Source organism: Copadichromis virginalis, linkage group LG13 (assembly GCF_057382275.1).
Source record: "Copadichromis virginalis isolate Kocher_CV1m ecotype Utaka linkage group LG13, C_Virginalis_male_GT1.1, whole genome shotgun sequence".
Lineage (NCBI taxonomy): Eukaryota > Metazoa > Chordata > Actinopteri > Cichliformes > Cichlidae > Copadichromis > Copadichromis virginalis.
Window position 1 is genome coordinate 18,384,509 of NC_140630.1, and position 24,182 is coordinate 18,408,690.

General features: G+C 41.2%; 2 protein-coding genes across 2 annotated transcripts; one reads left to right on the top strand and one right to left on the bottom strand.

Moving 5' to 3' along the window:
- The first annotated feature begins 374 nt into the window (after positions 1 to 374).
- got1 (glutamic-oxaloacetic transaminase 1, soluble) lies at positions 375 to 5,335 on the top strand. The gene is made up of 9 exons (XM_085477734.1): positions 375 to 635; positions 1,980 to 2,161; positions 2,246 to 2,369; positions 2,659 to 2,771; positions 2,864 to 2,968; positions 3,135 to 3,285; positions 3,646 to 3,811; positions 3,920 to 4,062; positions 4,251 to 5,335. Exons 1-9 carry the CDS (start codon positions 527 to 529, stop codon positions 4,388 to 4,390), a joined length of 1,233 nt encoding a protein of 410 aa, XP_085333860.1. The 5' UTR covers positions 375 to 526; the 3' UTR covers positions 4,391 to 5,335.
- An 88-nt stretch (positions 5,336 to 5,423) lies between these two features.
- cnnm1 (cyclin and CBS domain divalent metal cation transport mediator 1) lies at positions 5,424 to 24,155 on the bottom strand. The gene is made up of 10 exons (XM_085477733.1): positions 22,639 to 24,155; positions 18,025 to 18,168; positions 14,677 to 14,817; positions 14,393 to 14,562; positions 14,072 to 14,171; positions 12,445 to 12,590; positions 11,729 to 11,972; positions 8,910 to 9,014; positions 7,926 to 8,027; positions 5,424 to 7,545 (listed from the first exon to the last, which is right to left on the bottom strand). Exons 1-10 carry the CDS (start codon positions 24,083 to 24,085, stop codon positions 7,466 to 7,468), a joined length of 2,679 nt encoding a protein of 892 aa, XP_085333859.1. The 5' UTR covers positions 24,086 to 24,155; the 3' UTR covers positions 5,424 to 7,465.
- Between the last annotated feature and the right edge of the window lie 27 nt (positions 24,156 to 24,182).

The window sequence follows — 24,182 nt, forward strand, 5'->3', positions numbered from 1 at the left end:
GACGATGATACAGCAATCAGTCTGTGAGCTCTGACCTTAATTTGTGTTCTATTATTTATTAATGGAAGAATTCTTTCTGTACCAAGTCATGCCAACTAAAGCTCTGTTTAGATGCTCTAGATATGAGCTTTAAAGCAGGTTTATAGCACCACCTTGTGGCGTAGAAATTAAATGCGCTAATCTCATGCACCGCCCACTCGCAGTGACGCTTCCTCAACCCCACACATTAGCTAGAGGATTTGTCAATCCCCTGCCCGCGGCGTTCATTGGGCAACAGCGCCTGTGCGTTTGTTTTATTGACCTTTGAACTGACAGGGATCAACGCCGAGAGCGATTTCTATTGGTAAATCCACTCACACCCACTTTGCAGTGACCAAATCCAAGTTGAAGGTGAAAGTCTTCCATCATCCCTCTCAGCCAGCTGATCAAGTGACAGCTCGTCTCTTCGTGCTGCCGCAGCCTCCCACAGTGCAAAAAAAGAGAAGTAAACAAATAAATAAATATATATATATATTTATTTTAAAAAATGTCGCTATTTTCTGAAGTCCCCCAGGCTGCCCCTGTGGCTGTCTTCAAGTTGACGCAGGATTTCAATAACGACCAGTTTCCAAATAAGGTGAACCTCGGAGTAGGAGGTAAGTTGTGCATTGTTGTCAGTCATTCATTGCATCCCAGAGGGAAAGGTTCTCCAGCCTGTCTTACACCGAGTTCATCTATGTTTGTATGATGGTGCCCTCATATGAATTTCTAACAAGTTGTTGTTATTATAATCAGAAAGTGACACAAAATTGACTGCTAGCCTCAAACTAAGCACAGCAATAGTTAAAACAGCCTGCTGACTGATATCTGAGCTGTAAAATCTAAACAGAAGCTATCTAGATGTAACTTTAATCAGTTTAGTACACCAGGCAGTCCAGAATGGTGATGGCTCACCTGTGCTGTAATTATTGCTATTGCTTAAATTCATTTTCGGATTAATCTGGCCGCGCTACAGGCTACTCAGTCATCACACACCCACCAACTACTGATTGCAGCTCTGTTGATAATATATCTTTGTTCTGCAATTAGTGTGACACTGAGAGCTGAATCATCTCTGTCCTCTGCTATCCTGCACCTCTCACTCAGCAGACCAGGCAGCTGATTGGATTACTGTTCTGTCATTACACAAGAACAAGCAGGAGTTTAAATTTATTACAGCTCAGTCGTGCTTCTCTCCGAAACAAACCACTGCCACATTTCGTCCTTGAGAGCAGCTGTTTTCTGTGCTAACCTTTCTGCAAGGAGTTATTTCTTCGCTGCTTGCATTGCACAGGAACAGTGTGAGAAGCGTTGATCGCTTAGCTCTGTTTTGGCAGGACAAGGATACCTGAGTCCTGTGATTAGCAGAGGAGGCCGAGGCCTCGTAATCCCTTTCTTTCTCCAGATGGTCAGCTGCTACATGGCAGCTGGGAAATGTAGGCCACACATTTCTCTCTACCTAAAAAAACACAGAGATCTGAAAAAGATCCTTGACTGTAAGGATTTTCTGCTTTTCTGTGACTTTTCAGTCACACGTGACTATAGTACCGGCCCTAGATCTTAATTTAGATGTATTATTACAGATAATCAGTGCCTTTCCAGCTAGTGGAAAGGCACTGATTATCGCCTGGCTAAATCACCCAACAGATATTGAAAGTGCGCTTGTCACAAAACCCTGTGATCTTTGCACTTCTGTTATGACTCAAGAGTCCCATAAAGTCACAAACATCAGGATTACCAAGGTACAGGTGTTAAGCTCGCAAGCTAACCACTTCTGTCTGCTGTATCTGTTTACTGAGCAATTTAAGGAATGTTATATTTAATCTTACTTAGAGGTTTCTTTTTGCTTAAAACTCACTAAAAAAACAACATATCAATGCAGGAGGGAAGGGCCGCTTCCTACTATATTAAGCCATTCTTTCACTTTTTTCTGTAACATTAAATCGCATTGTTCCTTGCAGCCTATCGGACAGATGAAGGCCAGCCCTGGGTTTTGCCGGTGGTGAAAAAAGTGGAGAAGATCATTGTGCATGATGACAGGCTAAACCACGAGTACCTGCCAATCCTGGGCCTGCCTGAGTTCAGATCCTCAGCCTCCAAAATAGTACTGGGAGACAACAGCCCTGCCATCCAGGAAAACAGGGTTTGTGGAGTCAAAAGCCAAACGACACTCTTTGAATTTCTAATGTTTTTACATTTAAACTGACTGTTCAAATGTCACTGCCAGGTCGGGGCTGTCCAGTGTCTGGGTGGTACGGGTGCTCTGAAGATAGGCGCAGAGTTTCTAAGGCGGTTCTACAATGGGAGCAACAACACCAAAACACCCATCTATGTGTCTGCACCTACCTGGGGTACATTCAAGCACACACACAAACATGCAGTGAAGTAGCACACACCTGTAGAGGACTTTAATTTACAGGTTGTTTTGTGAACTTTCCCCAGACTTTAAACTGTAGTTGTTGATAAAGTGTTCTATTGATAAATGTCTTGTTTACAGCTGCATGTTATCAGTGAGCCTGGCTGTATTGTCAGGTCGGATGTGAGGAGTATTTAAAAAAGCATTATTCACTCTTTTATCTAATGAAAGCAATGATAAAAATCGAACGCTGCCCTCAGAGTTTTTCTTACTGTTTTTCTCAGAAAATCACAATGCTGTGTTCAGCAGCGCTGGCTTTGAGGATGTTCGTCCGTACAGGTACTGGGACGCGGAGAAAAGAGGCCTTGATTTGGCTGGCTTCCTTGGTGACTTGGAAGTAAGTACTGCGTGGCAGCATACTGTTCACTTATTACTACATTTTGGTCTTCTGGGTTTCACGTTGCTTCTTCATATCTCCGTTTCCCACAGAGTTGTCCAGAGCACTCAGTCTTTGTCCTGCATGCTTGTGCCCATAATCCGACAGGCACAGACCCCACGCAGGAGCAGTGGAAACAAATCGCTGAAGTTATGATGGTAACATGCGTATAAAGTGCATGCAAACATATACAAATTGTCTGTACTGTGGTCTGAACTGCCACTACTGGCAAAAAGGTGTCATTTTAAACAGGATATTATTTTGCATGCACAGTGTTTATCTCAGTATGATAACCCTTTGATCTTTTATCCGGTTCTCTCCCAGAGGAGGAAGCTGTTTGCGTTCTTTGACTCGGCTTATCAGGGATTCGCCTCAGGTAGTCTGGAGAAAGATGCCTGGGCGGTGCGCTACTTTGTTTCCTCGGGCTTTGAAATGTTCTGTGCCCAGTCGTTCTCCAAGAACTTCGGACTCTACAGTGAGTGATCCTGTGTGTAAAGTGTGCTTTGTATGAATCTACAGAAAATCCCAAGCTAAATCAACTGCAGGGATTAAACTTTGCAGGAAGAGTAACCTTAATATACATCTGTCTGTGAAGGTTCTCAGTCATCCAGTCATCTTAATATACATTGGTCTTATTTTCAGATTATGCTGAGTATAATGTGCACAGAATACATCAAAAACTCTGTTAAATTGAAAGGAATAGCCACAAAATTCAAATTAAGCAAGTTTCAGATTCACCAGAGGAGGAGCTGTTTATCAGATACTGCACCTACACATCAGGTAACAGGTATTAGCTGCTGTATTGTTTAACTGTGACATGTTTTTGTCCCATCAGACGAGCGTGTGGGCAACCTGACCGTTGTGGCTCGCGATGCAGATAACCTGAAACGAGTTCTCTCCCAGATGGAGAAGATTGTCAGGATCACCTGGTCCAACCCACCGTCTCAGGGAGCTCGCATTGTCACCATCACTCTTACCTCACCTGAGCTTTTTAGTGAATGGTAAGTGTAAAATAGCATCATTAAACGATGACTCATACCTGTGCATGAGGCAATATTAAAAAGCAGTCGATATCAGACATGCAGAGTGTTTTCATTCTCTGACTTTAGGCAAGAGAATGTGAAGACCATGGCTAACAGAGTCTTGCTGATGAGGTCTCAGCTGAAAGCTAAGCTCCAAGCTTTGGGGACACCAGGGACCTGGGACCACATCACAAACCAGATCGGCATGTTTAGCTTCACAGGCCTCAACCGTGAGTACAGCAATCACTTCCTTCTGCACACAATCACAGCTCAGTAAAAATGCACATTCCACTGGTCAGTTTAACAAACAATTTCATGGCATCCAAGTTGTTTTAGTTTTTGGGGGGTCGATTTTAAAAAGATCTTTAAAAGATTCAAACACAGTCAGTAAAACCAGTATCTGGTGATTTTCCTGCAGCCAAACAAGTGGAATATTTGGTGAAGGAGAAACATATCTACTTAATGGCGAGCAGTCGCATCAACATGTGCGGTTTAACCACTAAGAACATCGACTACGTGGCCGAGTCCATCCACGAGGCCGTCACCAAGGTCCAGTAGAAGAACGGCACCATATCTCCAATTCTCACCACTTCCTGCTGCATTCCTGATCCATCCTGATCACAGGGAATGTGTTTGCATCCAGGTTTCCAGATTTTTCTGGAGCAAATACAATTTCTCATGTGCACAGAGAGCTCACAGGCCCCTGGTTTCTCATTCTTTTTCAGTATTTGTGCTATGCTAGGCTAAATGCATGCTGGGACCAAGTTCTCTATAGACTGCACAAAGATCGTTTGGATCTTTTTTAAGAGCCACAATTTTCCAAACTCTGGAGTACTTATGTAATTGTGTTCATCATTTTTCACCCTTATCTTAGTCCCCAATGTATTGTTTGTAGCTCAAAATATGTATTTCGTATTTCAAGTTTTATGCATCATTTAGAAGCAAGTCTGTGGCTGTATTACGGTTCCTCAGCAGCACTGACTCTACAGTCTAAAAATGTTATACTGTTCATGACTCATCCATTCAAAAGAATAAAGAGGCAGTGTTTGTCATTTCTAGATTAAATGTGAACAAATGTTCTAAGGAGGATTTAAGCCTGAACTATGTAATCATATTCATGACAAAGCTCTATGCTAATGACCTCACATTTAATCTGTATTTGTAGAGTCTTTTTTTTGCTTCCAGTTGACATTCAGTGAGCACAAATGACACTGAGCGTTCTGAACAGGTGCCGTGAACCTGGGGTCGTCACTGCATGCTGAAGGGTTTTGATGTTTCTGGTTCTGTCAGGTACCTGCCAGTGGACGTTGACTGTTCATAGCAGCCGGGCACTGTTACGCAACATTCGTTTGTCACAGCACAAACAAACTAATGATCAACCAGGTTGCTGTCGCACTACTACGCAGGGCATTTACGAAACAGACGTATTGTTAAGCAATGAAAATGTCCTCAGACATTCTGATCAAATGAATGAACTACTTCAATAAAAAACTGTCAAACAGATGTGTGTGAAACTGAGTGATAGTGTTTGCATATAAGCACCGACCTTTAGCAGGCCCTGCAGATGAAGACAAATGAAGCAGACAAGAGCAATACTCCAGTAGATTTATTAATAAATTAATTTACCCTTGTGTAGAATGATTGATCCATTTCTTGATATCTTTGGGTTGCTAATATATTCCTCTGAATTTTGCATTACAAAATGTATCTTTGTTAGTTTACCCCAAACAAACACTACATCAATCCTTACAAATATAAAGAGGTGAAAACCAACTGCAAATTCTGTAAAAGCCTCACCCTTAAAGTTCCAGATTCACACTTAGAGTCAACATATCAAAACACACTCCCCCAGCGTGTTTGGTACAGCGGGGTCATTGTAAAAAGCTTAGCAGTGCAATAACCTTTGTACTTAGCCTTACCAGGCAGATTGAATCAAATCACTGAGCGTACCAGAACACCACCTTTGTGTGCATTTGAAAAGAGGCGGTGGCTTGACGTCAGTGTATGTCATATTGCTTTCGTCAGGCAAATCTCCCTCTGTTCAGGTTCAAGATTTCAAGAAAAGAGATCAGCGTAGTCCACTGGGGGACTAACTCACAATTTAAATGGAATCAATTCGTTTATTATTGCAGTAGGAGATTATTTCCTGTTTCTTATTAAAATGCTCCTTCTTGAGCAGCCTTCTTGTGCTTCCTCTGAATTCCCCAATCCCCGTGTACATCATTAGTAGCTGTTAAAGCGGAACCTTCAATGAAGTCTGCAGCCTTGTTTTGTGCTTCTCCATTAGCTGGCAGCATTTGCTGATTCTTTTCAACGTTAGCAATTAAAACCCAAAATCTGCTGCCTATGTGTAAGCCATCTTAAAATCTACATAGGATTCAGGAAAGTCAAACAGCGTCTCAGTGCTGAGAATGTACTGCAGCCTAGTCATGCATCGTAGTCATGCATATGGAAAAGCAGGGGGTAATTCTATAGTAAAAGCAACACAGAGAAACATGCAAGTAGCAACTTCTTCTTCAGTAATGCCCCTAATGTTCATCTGGATCCCCAAACCCAAAGATCCAAATGCCATAAACCCCTAGCTTATTTTTAATTGGTGTGTGCAGCTTTAGTGAGTGACCCTGTGCGAAATGAACTGTACATAGACAACTTTCTATGCTCCCTATGAAATGCACAAAAGACAATGTGTTCTACTGAATGCAATCAAACAACAGATTAATGACTGTTTATCTAAAATATGAAGACACCGAGGAAAAAAGGTGGAATGGTGGTTGCTTGATAGAAACACGTAAGGTGTGTCTGTACAGCTACATTTATGAACTTTATGAATGAACGTGGAGTGCAGTGATAAGTCCAAGCGATTTACAGTATTTAGGAGGACTTATATTGCTATCTTTAAATTACTTTCCTCACACTTCCATATAAAAACTCAGGTATATGACTATAACCTTCTACGTTGCTGAGTCACTGAATACAACAAGTAGTCTTTCAAGCTGAGGATTAATTGGTGGCTTTTTTTTTTTAAATATAGGTATATAGTTACAATGTTTCTCTTAAAAAAAAGTTGTGCTCTTATTGTTTGGCTTTCTATTTCCGCCACTGGTTAGTGTGTGTTGGGTTGTGTGGCAGTAGTTTGCCGCCTTATGGCAACATTAGGACAGTTCCCTGTGCAAACAGTGGTTTCAGTACAGTATGTGGAAACTGCCTTGTTAACATGACAACTCAATAATAAATATCAGTGTATCAGCTGGCTCAGATACTATCTAAGGCCCTTGTTGGGTTTATAGTGACAAAATTCAAAAACAAGTTACAGTTTAAATGTTATGAATAAATGTTAACCTTGTGGATAGAGCTAACATATAAAAGAAGGATGTACCAGTAACTACAAAAGATGCACTGGTGCAAAGCTGGATAACTCAAATACTACTGTTTAGATCCGTCCAATCATGCTTTATACATCAAGTGGGCCAGGGTGGGACCTGAGTATTTTTGATGGCTACAGCAGATAAGATGGCTCAGTATCCTGAGAGTTGAAGGGGGTATACGAAGAGTTTGTAGTTAATGTAGTTAATCTTGTGAATGATAAAGAGGAAGAGGATGTGTGCGTCATCCCTCTTCCTACATGCCACTGTGCTAGCTCGTCACTGGCTGTTGCTCTGAACCTTCCTCCAAACTGCTTTCTCCATCCCGAGACTTTTTCCTCCTCTTGTTACCTAGAAACAGATGAGAACATGTTGTGAAAATGCAGCAGCTCTCATTTTTATAAAGACCAAAAGCATGATACTTGTACTACTTTTAAATTAAACTTGTCACAAACTAATATAACATCAGATGTACAGTACAGCAGAACTACAGCCTCAAATAAATAGATAAAAGTCATTGTGTTATATTGTATGTGATCCAGAATGGCTTAGTTGCATCTGGAGAATGAGCTTTGCAGGAAGCAGCAGGCTGTTGAGAAAGACGTAGCACATCACCTGTTGCTAAGATACACTCGGCACCGTCGCTATGTCTGACAGAAAAGTTGGGGCACATCTGACAGCATGTGTGGGAGTGCTGTCGCATTAGTGTTCATGACAAATGGCTTACTCACTCAATTTACGCAATAGCTTCTTGCCAATGTTCTCCTCAGAGCTGGACAGAGACAAAGAGCTTATGAAGGGAGAGGTGGATGGCTGAGACTCTGTAGGCACATCTGAGGGAGAAAGTTCGAGAGTGAAAGGGAGGGGGGTGCTACGTAGATACACGGCCCACACTAGGTGACAAGTTCTGCAAAAGATTTTGTAGAGTAGCTTTAAACTGAGATTCCTTAACTTGTGACGTAAGTAAACAAAATGAACACATCCTCCACAGCTTGAAAACCAGGAAATACAGAGCTATATTCACGCTCTGGCCACTTTACTAGGTACACTTAGTACCATGTTGGACCCCCTCTTGCCTTCAGAACTGCCTTAATTCTTTATGGAATGATCATGATTACACCACCCAGTTGCTGCAGATTTGTTGACTCCACATCCACAATATGAATCTCCCATTCCATCACATCCAAATGGACCTCTATTGGATTCAGCTCTATGCTGGCCATTTGGGTACAGTGAACTCACTGTCATGTTCAGTAGAACAGTCTGACATCATTTGAGATTTGTGACATGTCACATTATCCTATAAACGTTGGTACTAAGGGGACCGGCCATTCTCCTCTGAACTCTGACATCAACAAGGCATTTTCTCCCAGAGAATCATCACTCACTGAATGTTTTCTCTTTTTCTGATCATCATTCATGGTTATGTAGGAAAATTCCAGGGGATCAGCAGTTTTTGGCACCAACAACCATGCAACACAAGTCACCTCTCTTCCCAATTCTGATGCTCAGGTTGTCCAGACATTGTCTACATGCCTAATTACTGCTACATGAAAAAATATTTGTGTTAAACAGAAACAGGTGTATCTAATAAAGTGACCAGTGAATGCATCTCTTTACTTATGGAAAAAAACGTTTTCTGGAAAAAAAAAATTTTTCATTTGAAGATGAAAAAATTAAATGTTTGATTGTTGGCTGTATTGAGTGGCACTCACCATCCTCTCCATGACTTTCTGGCCGGTCCTCATGGATATAGGGAATCTCATCCATGCGAAGGAACACGGTATCATTTGGACTTCTCTGCCCATCGGATTTACTGCCTGTAAAATGAAATTAAACAAGTAAATGAGAAGCAGCATATTTGTAACTCTACCTGAAGAGGGAGCTAGAGAGCTTAGTATTATTTAAGTGTTTTGGGGGCCTCCAAGAGGAGGCTGAATATTAAAAATAGTACCCAGTGTAGGATTAAAAGTAAAAAAGAGGACCTACAACTAGCAGAGGAAGTTTAATTCTTACATGGTAATTTAAAGCTGTAGACACTTTTTTTTTGACAACCAGAGTGGAGCCATCTGTCCGTGACATTTCTTAATGGAACTAACAAGCACACAAAAGTGGGTGACGGGCTACACACTGCATAAGACAGATGGTATGTGGGACCCCTTTAAGCTTCGAAACAAGTACAGATTGGTTGATGTCACATTTGAACGACTCCTGTGAGTGAGTCATTTTGAATATTTGCCGTTTGTGAGTCATTCTTTACGTCTGTCAGTGCCCTCCATAAATATGTTGAATGAATCCGATTCAAAGTGTTGAATTTCTGTGTTAAAGCTTTTCTCTGATTTCAAATATGAGGCCCAATGAAATGTTAATGCAAGTAAAAAAAACACCATCATTTCGCATCATTAGAGACAGTAAAAACCTCACAGAGATGGTAAAAGCAACAATCTGATACATTCTTAAAAAGAGTGAATGCACTGGTAACCTCAGCAACACCAAAAGGCCTAGCTGAAGAACAACTTTACATCATCTAACCAAGTCAAAAACTCTCTCGAGGAGGTTTTGTATCACTGTCAAAGCCTACAATCAAGAGACTTGTTCATGAATGGAAATTCAAGGGTTTACAACAAGGTGCAAAGCATCATTTACATTCCAGAATAGAAAGATCAGATTAGATTTTGCCAAAAAACCTCTAAAAGGGCCTGCACTGTGCTGAAAAAAAAAAATCACTCGACCAGATGAAAACAAGATGAACTTGTATGGTTATGGTGGGAAGAGAAAAATGTGGAGAAGGAGAGAAAGGGCTCATGATCCAGAACATGCCACACTGTTTATCCGCTCATTATGTGCAAAAGCAACAAAGACTTTCTCCAGGTGAAGAAATTAGATAGTCTTCGACAGCCAAGTCAGTCACCTGATCTCAACTCATCAGTGCGTGATGAATGCAGAATGACCCACAAACAAGCAACAACCAGCTGCAGAAAAGGCCTGGCAGAGAATCTGAAGGGAGCAAACACATTTGGTAATGTTTGGCGTGTTCTAGGCAGCCAAGTTTTTTCATTTTTCAAGTATTAAAAACCTCTTTAAATTTATTTCAGCATGTCCAATTAGTTTTGAACCTCTGAAATTGGGAAAGTGTGTATAAAAATGACTGCAATTCTTAAACAGTTTGCGCACACGTTTTGTAAAACCCCTTGAAGTGAAGTTGAAAGTCTGCAGTTCAATCACATGTTGACTTACAGTCCACTGCAGTGGTGTACAGGGACAGAAGTCTTTGTACTGTATAAAATAAACTATTTGTTCCAAGTTATGTGCTGATTTCACACATGCATACTTATGAAGAAGTAGGGGACGATTAGAGGATGGAATTTTTATTATTATGTGTGATGGCATGCCACACATGTTACCTGGGGGTTGGTGTCTCCTCCTGTCTGGCAAAAGGTGTGGCAAAGGGCTGGGAGACCTGAAGTACTGCTGACAGCCTAATTGGATTGCACCACATGCTTCATTGCCTGGGGGGTGTTTCATGTTTGTTTAAATGTTTTGTATTAGTTGGTTATATGGCAGCCATCTTGTTTTCCCCCGTGTGTGTCATTTGGTTTAGCTAAACCAGTATTTAAGTCCCCCTGTGTGTCATTTCAGCAGGTCAGTTTACCATATGTTTGTTTGAGGTTTTGTTAATTATTATCTTGAGTTTAGTCTGTTGAGTTGACCTCTTTTATTGGTCTGCCTGTTTAAGTTTTTGCTTTGTTAAATATATTTTCATATTTTTGGGTCAATAAAACCCGTTTTTTGAATTAAAACCACCGGTGTCCTTTATGCTTTACTGCTTGGTCCCTGACATTATGAGCAGCTGATTTCATTTAATTTCTTAGTTTTGCCATAATTATTTATATAGCTCATCTTCAAATAACAACATGGGGAACATCAAGCTGTGTTTCCACATCACGGGCCATCAGTATGTTTGTTTAAAATAGTTAAATGAATCAATGGTGTTTCTTTAAAATTCTCTATCCCTGCTTTCAGATGCACAAACTTCAATTTGTGCATTTAAAGCTTGTTTTCCTCTTTGAAAGAAAATTTGACCAACACAAGGAAATTCCTCATACTTCAAGTTTAGGTGGTGTAAAAACCTGGTGCTGCCTGAGAAAAATCTCATAATAATAATAATGGATTGGATTTATATAGCGCTTTTCAAGGCACCCAAAGCGCTTTACAATGCCACTATTCATTCACTCTCACATTCACACACACTGGTGGAGGCAAGCTACGGTTGTAGCCACAGCTGCCCTGGGGCAGACTGACAGAAGCGAGGCTGCCATTTCGCGCCATCGGCCCCTCTGGCCAGCACCAGTAGGCAAGTAGGGTAAAGTGTCTTGCCCAAGGACACAACGACCAGGACAGAGAGCCCAGGGATCGAACCGGCGACCTTCCGGTTACAGATACGCTTCCCAACCCCCTGAGCCACGGTCGCCTCATGAACAAATTACAGTTTTTAGTTGACTTCTTGTTAAATAAAGGCATCTATATTACTTACGAACAATACGGTTTCTTTCATTGAGCTGCGAGGTGCTGCGAAGGCCACCATGGGGATGGAGATGTGCAAGGCGTGCCAGTCCCAGTCGAGTGTGTGTGTGCGTGAGGGGGAGGGCGATGCTGTGTGAGCGGGCCTCTGGGACCGGAGGCCTCCCTTTGCCATCAGTGTCCACCGCTTCTGGTGTCTGTGGGCTGCTGTCCATCCTGGTGGCCGTTAGGGCGTTGTGGTAGTGGTTTCTGGTGATCTGTGGGCCGCCAAGAAATCTGCCATTATCATCAGCGTTAGATCTGTGTGTGCAGCCACCGTTAAGAGTTGCGCATTTGGCCGAGAGGAAACGTGCACTGTGTTTAAGAAAAGGGAGGCGAGGTGAAGTGAGAGGGCACATGTATCATCTAAGGTTAAGATATTCATGCTTGAAAAGGAGCTCAATTATCCGCAGTGATTAGCGGAAAGAGGCTGTGTGGTGGGAGAGTTAGAGACAGGATGTCTGTGTTCAGTCAGAAACGGGGATCAGGACATATCAAAGGCAAATCCAGCAGCAGCGGAAGCATTTTTGGGAAATTTTAAGATTAAATGGAGGGAGCTTAAAAATTTTCTTCCTTTGTGGTCCCAAGTTTTTCCTTCAGTGCGCAGGAAATTAGAGATTTAATTTAGCCTATAATAACAGTGGTTTTCTTCATATTTTTCTGGGTTATGTGTGTGCAGCCGTCTGTAACCTTGATGATCTGCAGGTCTGTGAGCTGCCGGACTGAGTAGTCTGGTAAATAGACCCCTCCACCTGCAGTGAGCTGACCCACACTGCCTCCGCTCAGTAATGAATCCGACTGGTTCAGGCTGCTGGCCCGGGAGCTATACCTCTGACCTGAACAGAGCAGAAGAAGGAAACATATTTTGAGGTCTGTTTTTTTCTACATACATCATTTGTAAAGGTCAAAATCCTTAACCAGAATAAGCATAAAGAGTTCACACAAACAAGTCCAAGTTATAATGTCTTTTTCTTCTATATACCTCAACAAAATGTTCAATTGTCAGTTAGGAAAAAGTCTTGAGTTATATTTCTAAGCTCATTTTAGCAAATCTCATAACTCTCCTTCAAGTTTTAGTTATTCTTGAGGTACTTTAATTGTAGCTAACATAAATTATATTATTATTATACAATAAAACCATTGCATAATAATGTTTTTTTTAATCTCTTTCCTTCAGTGTTAAAAAGGTCCTCATTTAATGAGCCATTCATATGCAAAACAAATGATGAATAACCAGCAATCTGTCAAGAGAAATTAGGCACGATCTCAACAGTGCATGCCAGTCTTCCACATTTAATCAATCTGCTGTCACTACATTAAAGACACACACTGGCTCAGCTCCTTGGCTTAATCATCTTATTTCAGTGTAGCACAGCAGCCACGGGTAATGTCTTTGTCAGAAAAATAGGCTAAAAAAAGACTTCTAGGACTGATAAAAATTAAAAGCGTCAACAATCGTTCTCATGATGTGATTCGTGTGTAACAACTTAAAAATACAGGCAAAAGTCAAAAACTGAGCCCTTGTGCTGCAACTTTTGCTCACACAGTGGGTGAAGTGGTCCAACAGGACCCTCCATGGTGCTGTATGCTGCACTGGCCACCCTCATCTTTTACCTCATGCTTGGAAAATGAAGTCATATTTGAACCCCAAATGCATTTTAAGTGACTCACTCTCTTGCTTTACAAGAGAGCAGTAAAATTGTATTTGAATAGTAACTGAGCATGCTTTACGGAAGGTCATGCAGGTCCTTTTAATTCATCTACACTGTTTTCTGCCTGTTTTTGTGTTCAGCACTGTCTAGTGTAATAGCGAGAAAAGCTATTTTTGTCAGTTCAATGCAGAGCGATGAGTCGGAAAGAGAGAAAAAAAAACTGTAAAAAGCTGCTCTTTTGAGATGTGATGATTGTGCAGCTGTTTGAGAGAAAATTCTGAAATGTCCTAAGTAGGGATTTTCAGATTTTTAATGAGGCCTCGCAAATAGCTTAAACTCACCCTGAACATCACACGTAAAAAATGTACACACTACCGCCACAAGAAACCAGGGAGAGAAAGCAAAAGACTTGCTCTGCAGTCTTAGCTGGATTTCATATAATCCTGTGCAGGTCATGTCCTTCCACTGGGAAATTCTCTGAAATCTCTTCTTTTAATTACTTACTTCCCACGGCTGCTGCTGCTCAGCAGGCTGACACTATACAGACACAGGGTGGCATTAAGGCAGGAAATACACTTCACCTCCCCCAATGCACTGCATGTTTTCATCATGCGAGATCCTTCAAAATTACTCATCCATATTGCTTCATATTTCCAGTGAATTACCAATAGGCAGTGGTGGGATGACCGCTGGCATGCCATAGTAGGAAAATGCTCCGTTTTCAAACCGAAGAGCCTCTTTTCCTATCTCCACCTCCACCCGTCCCTGCAAGATTAACACAGCCATTTACATGGATTAGGTTTGAGCACTGCGCTAATAATGTGAACAGTCAATTGATTACTCATCTAATGGAGCGTCCCACGCAGGGAAAAATGCACATTCAAATGCAAATTCACTGCCAGAACAATGCTGAGCACACAGATAATTGTTGCTTGCTTCCTAATTCTTATTCAAACCCTTTTTTTTTTTTATCAGTTTAGAAGTACCTGCAGGATCAGGATGAAGTAGTCAACAGGTTTGTTTCTCTGGAAGAGGTAGTGTTGAGGAGCGTGCTTGTTCTTGGGGTCGAACTTTAGGTCCTGCACAACGCTGGGATGTTTGATCAGTCGCAGCAAGATCTTTTCTGACAGGTGACACGGCCTGAAGGGCTCCACCTCTGTTGTGAAACAACACAAGTCAAGGGAGAAACACCACGTCCCCTGGCCTTTGTTCTCATGTTATTTGCAAATGCTTAGCATTCAGCTCATGGAGACAAACACACAAATGCTACCTGTAGCCAAAAAACGGTGTGTTGCAAGCAACAGTTGGGCCGAGATCTTCACCTTCAGCTCATTTTCTGCCACTTTGAAGATAGAGAAGTCCTGCTGTTTCCTTTCATGGTTGGACACGCGCCTTTTTGTGCGATTATCAGCTATGAACAGAAACAAATCCGAGAAAGTGCGTAAAAAAATGTAGCATTTTCTCTGATGATTGTATTGTATTGTATTGTATTGTATCTTTATTTGTTTCAGACATATAAAACAAAAAACAATATATACACACTACATATATTTTCATTTACAGATACGAATATATATGTAGATATACACACACACACACGTATGTGTTCAGATAAACAAAAAATATATAATGAAATAAAACAAAATCGTCTGACATAATGTAACAATGTTTGGTCTGAAAAGGAGTAGGAAGAAGTATGAACATACTTATTAATTCCTACCCCTGCTCAACATCTTATTGATCCCACCTAATTCACCTAATTCCCATCATCACATACTTCACACGATACACGAGGAGAACCTATATAAACTTGGCTACCGTGACTGATATAATTTGGATATAATTTGATATTTTTATACATACAATGGGTGATCATCTTTATCGGTATCATATTCTTCCAAAATCAGTTTTCGAAGTATTTTCATGAACTTACTAATTCCTGAGCATTGCTGTAGATCTATAGTAAAACTATTCCACAGTTTTACCCCATAAATAGTGACACAAAAGGTTTTAACCTTTGACCGTGCTTTAAGAATCCTTAGATTCAATTTCCCCCTCAATTCATAGTCTCCTTCTCTGTCATAGAACATCCTCTGTATATTTCCTGGTAACATATTGTATCTGGCCTTGTACATAATTTTTGCAGTTTTATATTTTATAAGATCCATAAACTTCAGTATTTTTAATTTCAAAAACATGATGTTAGTATGGTCTCTAAATCCTGCTTTATTAATCATCCTGATTGCTTTTTTTTTTAATTTTACATATTGGTTGAAGTGCAGTTTTATATGTGTTTCCCCAAATTTCCACACAGTATTCCAAATATGGCAATATAAGTGAACAATAAAGTACCCGGAGTGATTTGGAAGGCAAAAAATATTTAACTTTACTTAGTACGGAGATGCTTCTTGACAGTTTGGCTTGTATATGCTTTATGTGAGGTTTCCAGCAGATTTTGTTATCTATTATCACACCCAGAAATTTTGTATCCGAAACTTGCTCTATTTCAACATTGTTTACTAATAATTTTGCTCCTGCATCTTTTTTACAATTTCCGAATAACATAAATGTAGTTTTTTCCAAATTTAATGATAGCTTATTTCTATCAAACCATGTTTTCAGTTTAATCATTTCTTGTGTGACAATTTCCAAAAGCTGATGTAAGTTCTCTCCAGCACAAAAAATATTTGTATCATCTGCAAATAGAATAAACTGTAGTATATCTGATGTTCTGCATATATCATTGATATAGAGGATAAACAGCTTTGGTCCCAATACTGACCCCTGCGGAACTCCACAAACAATGTCCATACACTCTGATTGATATTCCCCAATTTTCACAAATTGCTGCCTGTCTCTCAAATAACTCTTTACCCATTCTAACACCACTCCTCTAATGCCGTAGTACTCCAGTTTATCAACTAATATGTCATGATTAATTGTGTCAAAAGCTTTTTTTAGGTCAATGAATACACTAACTATACATTGTCTTTTATCTATATTGTTGGTGATATTTTCGATCAGTTCCATTAATGCCAATGATGTTGATCTATTTGATCTGAAACCATACTGACTATCCGTTATTATTTTGTGTTTATCTATAAATTTGTCAAGTCTATTACTAAAGACTTTTTCCAGTATTTTTGAAAATTGAGAAAGTAGAGAGACAGGCCTATAATTTGTGAATTGGTGTCTGTCACCATTTTTAAACAGTGGTGTTACTTTAGCTGTTTTCATTTGTTTTGGGAATGCACCAGTTTGTAAGGACAAATTGCAAATGTGTGTTAAGGGTTTGGAAATGCCCTCTATCACTCTCTTAACGATTTCCATATCAATGTCGTCAGAGTCTGTAGAGTTTTTTGTTTGTGATTTCCCAACAATATCAATGATTTCCATTTCTTCCACCACCGTTAAGAACATTGAATGAGGATTGCGGTCAATGAGTCTAGTTTCTTTCTCTACAGAATCTGTTATATCAGGAATTGTTTCAGCCAAGTCTGGCCCAACACTTACAAAGAATTTATTGAACTCATTTACCACATCTCTCATATTAGTAATATTTCTATCATGATAGGTTAGAGAAGCTAAAGAGTTCTTACCTCATTAATTAGGTTTAATTACTTAATGTGCCATATATGCAGAGCGAGGTCATTGTTTTTGTTTGCACTATAATTAATTAGGAACTACTCTGATGTGGCACTAATTAATTGGTGCACTTCTATATCCAGCATGCTTAGTATATTCATCTAAAGCTGTACAGAGCTGGAGATTATCCAGTGCTGTAACCTCTGACTGATAAATTGGCTTATCCTCTGCAGAGTATTATATATATATATATATATTTATATATTTTTCATTAAATGCATTATTGCTACAATATTATTTCTAGAACAGCTGGGTTCATGAAAAAACTGTATGACAAAGCTCGAAGAGATTAGGTCCCTCGTGCTATATATAAACACACAAACATTATATGCAGACACACAGGTGCACCACTCACAGAAACTGCTTTAGACACTGTATATAATTTCAACTGCAGCACACTTATATTATATCTTGCTGTCTTCTGAGAGCAGGGACTGCTGTGAAAATGTACAGGAGAATAACAAAGGAAACTAAAATTCAGTGAGCGAAAGCAGGTGCAGACTGGACTAGATATGAAATGAAGGGAGCTTTGCATTTGAATTCATTTGAATCCGTGGAGAGTGTTTCCAGCCAATTAAAAAATAAGGGGATTATGGCGATTATCTGAAGAGACTGGGTCATTTAGTCACATTATTTAATTAAGAATTAGGAAGGAGCTGGGAACAACAGGGGAGAGAAGGTGGAACCAATAGCGGGATGAGAAAATAGCAAAGTAGATGGACCACAAAAAACCCCATTCCATTCCAACCCATTCACAATTCATACTACAGCATTATTAGTTGCAGTCCTAATAACTGGTATGGGAATTTATGCTGATTATCTGGGCATTTTCCAGTGACTGCTGGAGAGCACAAAGCTGAACAAAATGTGACAGCTGCTGCAATAAATTAAGCGAAAATCTTCTCAGTAGGGGAGCTGGAAGCAATAAGATAGCCCTGATGCAGAGCTTCATAAACACTATGTTTATACATACTGTACAGATCTGTCTCATCCACAATCTCAGACTTGATGATCTCCTCTATAACGTCCTCAAGGGTGACGATGCCCATCACTTCATAGAAGGGGTCTCCCTCGCCTTCGCTGTTCACCCGCTGCACCACTGCGAGGTGGGACTTTCCTGCAGTCATCAGAAAAGAGAAGAGGACAGGTTAGAATGTTTTCAAAATGGGAGCTCGGGCTAAAAACTGCTCGTGCAATGTGCTGAGAGGCAAAGTGAGCAGATAAAAATAACTCCAGTCAACAGCCTCCAACTGGCTCTGTGCAGTCAAGATGAAAATCAGCATTAATTCACCAACTAAAAGCCTGAGGGATCTATCCCAGAGGTTAAATTGAAAATGACTTCAATGCCAGACTTGCCCTTGTTTGTGTTCTCAGACAAAAAGAAAGTGGACATTGGGGGATTAGTCTCCAGACACTTTGACAGTTGGAAGACTTGGCTTCCTTACGTAAACACAGAGATTACACAATCAGTCTGGGGATGCCTGCATCTGCTGAATAAACTGCCCATGCTGCTGCCGCCTCGGTAAACACTCATGCCCACACGTACACACACCCACAGCACATCTGTACACATCCATGAGCAAACCGAGGGCTCACTGCGACTGTGTTTAGCTGAACGCGACAAGCCTGTCGGACACAATGACGTAGCTCGCCAGCATCATCCTTGCAACAACTCGATAGAGCGAATGTGACAAGAAGTCAACGCCGCAACCAAACTTGAACATACAAGGACAGAAAAGTTAAAAAAAAATAAATTATCAACACAAACAAGTTGCTCTATATTGATATTTTTTTTTATTATCATTATTTTCTGTTCCACTCACTTAAAAATCAGATATGTTGAAATATGCTGAACTCATCAGTCTGTTCTGCTTTCATCAACACGAGTTAGTCTGGTGACCAAATAAGTTACCTAACCAAAATGATGTCACTAGACCACAGGTTCCAACAGACACATGAAAAAGTCTCCAGCCTCACTTTGAATAAAATCTGTGGCTCAAATAAGATGGGCCGATTTAGGGGATCACCGCCAAGGGATAAAATGGATCAAATGCTTTAATCCACTGCAACAAGAGAAAAAAAAAATCTGATTGACTGACTGGCAGTCATATCCAAACATGAACCTCTGGGTTGTGAGGGATTGACTGAGATGGTGAGGTTGCACTCACTCAGGTCTATGTCTCTGCAGAGCTCAGGTGAGTCAGCGACGGATTTGCTCTCAGCTGCTGATGTGCCTGGGCACCGCATTACATCATTCATATGTTACATAATACTCTTGCAGAATGACGCACACTTACTCACACACGCAGACACACATGCCCGGAGCAAAACTGGGTCCTCCATGGTTGTCCCTTTTGCAAAACGTTTCTCCTCTACCACTTTCTGTGGCTCCGTCAGTCTATGTTAGAAAACTGTGTTTTAGATTGTGCATGTTTGTACCTATTTCTATCTGCTTATTTAACCACAGCATTAAAGCCAAAATGAGATCTGGAATAAAATATTTCATTTTATGTCTCCGGAGCAGTAATTTTCCTCTACACTGGTGCACAAACAGCTTATGAAAACAGTTGGTTTAAACTGTGTCTACCTTCTGTGGTTTGTTAATTGAGTCTGAGCCTATTTTTTGTAGTGTAGTTGCGGCGTTGACTTCTTGTGACATTCACTCTATTGAGTCGTTGCAGGGATGATGCTGTATTAAAGTGGCTTATTTTCCAAAATATGTGTAATTGAATCTATTCGGTTCTGTTTTTAGATACAAGTCTTTACTTTGTGTGTGTGTGTGTGTGTGTATATATATATATATACACACACACATGATAAATGTATTATAAATCTATATAATGTTGTTTAGAGTTCAACCAAAAGCAATATTAAAAGGAAAAACCTATTATCTTTAATGCATTCTAGTAAAATTTATAATGCAGTGTTTTTATAGGGGTGCTGCTACTATTACTTAAGAATAATATAAGAATAATAACCTTGCCTTTTCCTAATAAAAATCTAATATTTACAGCAGCATAAAACACTGGCTGCAAAAGCCTAAATGTATAAATGGAAGTCTGCTCTGTTCAGGTTTCGTACATCAGCTCAGTCAGTTTGATTGCCAAATGCTTTACATTGAGCAGGCTTGCATCAATATACGAGCAACTGTTTGGGAATGTAATCCTCTTATAGTGTACTTTCCAAGGGTTGGATGTTCACAAATAATATGAACGATAACATAATAATTGTCATATTTAAAATCTTTTGCAGCCTGAAGGCTCTGACCCACAAACACAAGAAGGTGCCATGGTAAAGCTTTCCAGGATTTTACTGCAGCCATCTTCAAACGAGCCATACTCATTGTGAAGTCTTACTATTTTTATTCTGGTCTTCAGGAATCAGTTGATTCTGCTTATTGGTAGCTAAGGATATCCCACCTCTTCACCCTGAAAATTTCTTTGTTGTCATGTGTTTAGAATAACCGTCCTGTTGCATGATAAAAATTCACCCTGAGAGTTTTGATGCGTATGATTCAGAGTGAGCAGGCTACTTATCCTGGCCCTTCACCAGCAGAATGAATAAATAGACAGTTATAAATAAAAGCCAGAGTGCCTGTTCATTTGGCAGCCATACACACCCAAGCCATAAGAGCAATACCACTATGCTTGACATATGAGGTGGTATGCTTTGACTCATGAACTGTTTCTTTTTATTCTCTGGTATTTCCTCTTTCATTTGGATAGAGCCTGATGTTTATTTCAACAATCCTTAGAATTTGCTTTCCACGACTCCCCCGGCCTTCCTTTTGTATGTTTTTGTAAAGTGCATTCCATCTTTTTTATTTTAGATGTTTGCAGAATTTTGTATCTCGTGTTGAATTGTCTGAGGTTGTGGTCATTAAGTATTCTCTTTGTTGATGGCTGACAAAGAAAAACATGCCTCTAAAGAACACTGTAGAAAGCATTTTTGAGTTGCTGTGCAATCATAAAGGGGGGTTTTCTTCAGCATGAACATCCACAAGAAAAGCAGCTTCTTTGCTATCGATTTTGGAAAGACTTATATTTGTCTGATAGATTTTTACTTGTTTGATTGCATTATCTTTTCACTTGCTCTGTCACCTTTTTACCAAACAACTTTAAAAAATAAAAAAGATAATTGTAGCTGAGACTGGAGAATCTTTCTATTTCAACTTGAATGTTTATGAGGCCTGAAAAACTGAAAAATGCTAACTGTCTGCATGGCTAAGTTCTCCATTCAACAGTATGTTTGCAGACGATAGTATCTTCCTGGTGACATTTCCATTCTTTACTCACTCATTCTTAACACAGACCTCACCTCTGCCCACCAACCATCTCAGTGAGACATCATCACAGCTTCCAGCCAGGCTTCCTGACCAGCAGGAGGCTTTTAGCCATGAAAGCAAAGTCGGAGGGAGGTGAGAGAGGAAGGGAAAGGTTGGAGCTGAATTTTTCATGGTTGCTCTGCAGGGTTGGTTGGCGATGACCTACAGAGTGGAAGGAACTTCAAAGTCACAGTGGGCTGACAATTAAGTGTGCACAAATAATTTAAAGGTGAAACCAGGCTTCACACCCAAGAGAGACACACAAGCGATGCTGACACACATGTGGGTCAAGTGTGAGCTCATGGATCACTTGTGCCAGACCAAAGCTATATTTCATAATCCCAGGCAAGGTGAAGTGTAGTGGACCTCCTGAACTGTAAGTGGCAACATAATTCATTATCTTGCCAAGGCCAGCTGCATTCAGCAGACATGTATTGCCCTTTCTTTGTCTATAAAACAGATTTCCTTGCATAACAGCTGTGGCAGTGTGTCTTTATTTTACAATGTGACACTTTCAGTCGAGGAGTCAGAGGTTTTTGCTACTGAGCGCTAAATCTGAATCATATTTAATGTTATCAAGACTGAACATAGTCCCTAAAGAGAGGCAATGCACTTTTCCTCTATAGTAAACTGATGTTATCACTGCATGTGCGGCAATGCTGTCAATTCACTTATCAGCAAAGATGGCTATCAGAGAAGAGAGAAAGATGAATTCTGGTGTAGGCAAATCGTGCAAAATTCCTTTTTTGATACAGTTTAGCATTTCAAGCATTTTAAGTGAGGAGCCGATAACTGATACTTGCATAGAAATGGGTACCGAGCCTGGGGCCAGATGAAGTTCACAGTGTTGTCATGGGAAGGCGACTTAAATCTCTCTCATCACATAAATTCTTAAGATAACCCTATTATGGTAGCCTCTAAACTCTAGCTGAACCAAACACACTGTGTGACACAGTATCAGATTTCACATATGTCTCTCACTGCTCTGGGGATCAAAGGGCTTTACTGGCAGGCCCACTTTGAGCCAATGGGCTGATGTATACATTGACTTCTGGACTGAAAATGTAGTTCTTAAGTGCACAGTCACTTCAAAGAACATTTAACTCCTAACTGGTGGGAGGTTGCTTTAAAACATATGGCGCCTCACATGCTCAGCTGACTTCTTACTCATAAGTTGTGTAGAGGTCCTAGACAGGACACACAGGGAGATATGAAGACTGCAGAGACCAAACCTCTGATATGATTTAAAGTGAAGTGAGTTACCTCTCTTAAATTCCTCCAGCATCACGTCCAGCTTGGTGTCACTGAAGACGCAGTGCATGGGATGCTTGTAAAACTGAGTAATTGTTTTCAAAGGAGTGCAATCGTCAGGATCCACAAAGGCTAAATCTTTGACAAAAAGGATGTCTACAATGTTGGACCTTTCGTTCTCATAAACAGGGATGCGTGTGAAACCGCTCTGCATCACATCCGACATGGTGCAGAAGTCCAGCGCAGCATCTGAGGACAGCATGTAACAGTCTGACAGCGGTGTCAGCACATCCTCTACGGTCTTGGTCCTAAGCTCCAGGGCTCCCTGGATAATGTTGAGCTCCTCTTTGACCAGGTCGTGGTAGGGGTCTGTGACACGCAGCATGGCCACCAGTTTCTCCCTCGTGTAAAAGTTGCTGATCTCTTGGTGCAGCATAATGTCCAGAATCTTGGAGACCGGGTAGGCGATGGGGAAAAATATCAGCATCAACAGGCGGGTCGCGCACAGGGTCTTGGATGCGATGGCGAGACTGTGCCTGGATGCCACCGAGTGAGGTAAAATCTCGCCAATAAAAAATATCCCCAAAGTGCATGAGGCAGTGGAGAGAGCGGTCATTCCTAAGATCTGGCACATCCACACCACAAAACACGTGTTTGTAAGCACGTTACCCAGCACCACAGTGCAAAGGATGTAGTTGCCATGTTTACGCACTGACTCTATTTTTCGCGCGTATTTCTGTTCTTTCTCTGTGCCGCTGTTCTGCAGGACCCGCAACTCGACCGGGTCCAGAGACAGCATGCTAATATTCAGCCCGCTGCACAGAGCAGACAGCCCCAACAAGAGCACAGAGACTCCTGCCTGCAGCCAAGCATCTGCCTCTGGAGGTCTCTCCACCACCGCCAACCAGAAGTCTTTGGTGCTCAAGTGCTCCCATTTCACTCCATCGAACGCGCACATGGAGTAGTATTTGATCACCTCGTCTCTGCGCAGGTCTTTGGCGAGCAGCTCCACTAAGACTGAGTTATGACTTGAGGTGGATCTGAAGGAACCCAGCAGCTCGATGTCTGAGCTCCGGGCATTCTCCTCTTCGCATGGATTCCCCCTGGACAGAAGCGGACTTTCTGCATCTCCACTGTCCCCACCTGGTTCTTCTATAAACGCGATCCACGGGGCGGCAGGTGCTGCGTCCGGTCTGCCGCTGATGTTCAGGCTGTTGGGATTTTCGGTACCTGGAGAAGCGGAGTAGTAAACCCTCAGCATGAAGCGGGTCCCCTCGATAGCCCTCAGTATCCCGTCCTGCACGGACAGTTCTCCGCTCTGGGTGTCTTCAGGCCGGACGCCGAGCAGCGCCGTTGTCTTGGCCGGCAGGGAGGAGATGGTGACGGTAAGAAAGAGGAGGGAGAGCCGGCGCGGATGCAGGATGCTGCAGAGAGCATCCGCAGCATCCGCAGCCATCATGCTGAATGAGCCGCTGAAGGACACTGGAGAACTGGGTCACGTGGTTTGCGGATGGGATGGATGGAGCAGCTGGGTAACATGGAGAGAGAGAGAGAGA

Excerpts from the sequence above, each read along its gene's own strand:
- got1 (XM_085477734.1), top strand. The coding sequence starts at position 527 with ATGTCGCTATTTTCTGAAGTCCCCCAGGCTGCCCCTGTGGCTGTCTTC. Across the intron at positions 2,772-2,863 it reads GCTTCCTTGGTGACTTGGAA|AGTTGTCCAGAGCACTCAGT; the intron begins GTAAGTACTGCG and ends CGTTTCCCACAG. Across the intron at positions 4,063-4,250 it reads TAGCTTCACAGGCCTCAACC|CCAAACAAGTGGAATATTTG; the intron begins GTGAGTACAGCA and ends ATTTTCCTGCAG.
- cnnm1 (XM_085477733.1), bottom strand. The coding sequence starts at position 24,085 with ATGATGGCTGCGGATGCTGCGGATGCTCTCTGCAGCATCCTGCATCCG. Across the intron at positions 14,172-14,392 it reads ACTTCATCCTGATCCTGCAG|GGACGGGTGGAGGTGGAGAT; the intron begins GTACTTCTAAAC and ends TTAATCTTGCAG. Across the intron at positions 12,591-14,071 it reads CATCCCACCACTGCCTATTG|GTCAGAGGTATAGCTCCCGG; the intron begins GTAATTCACTGG and ends TGCTCTGTTCAG.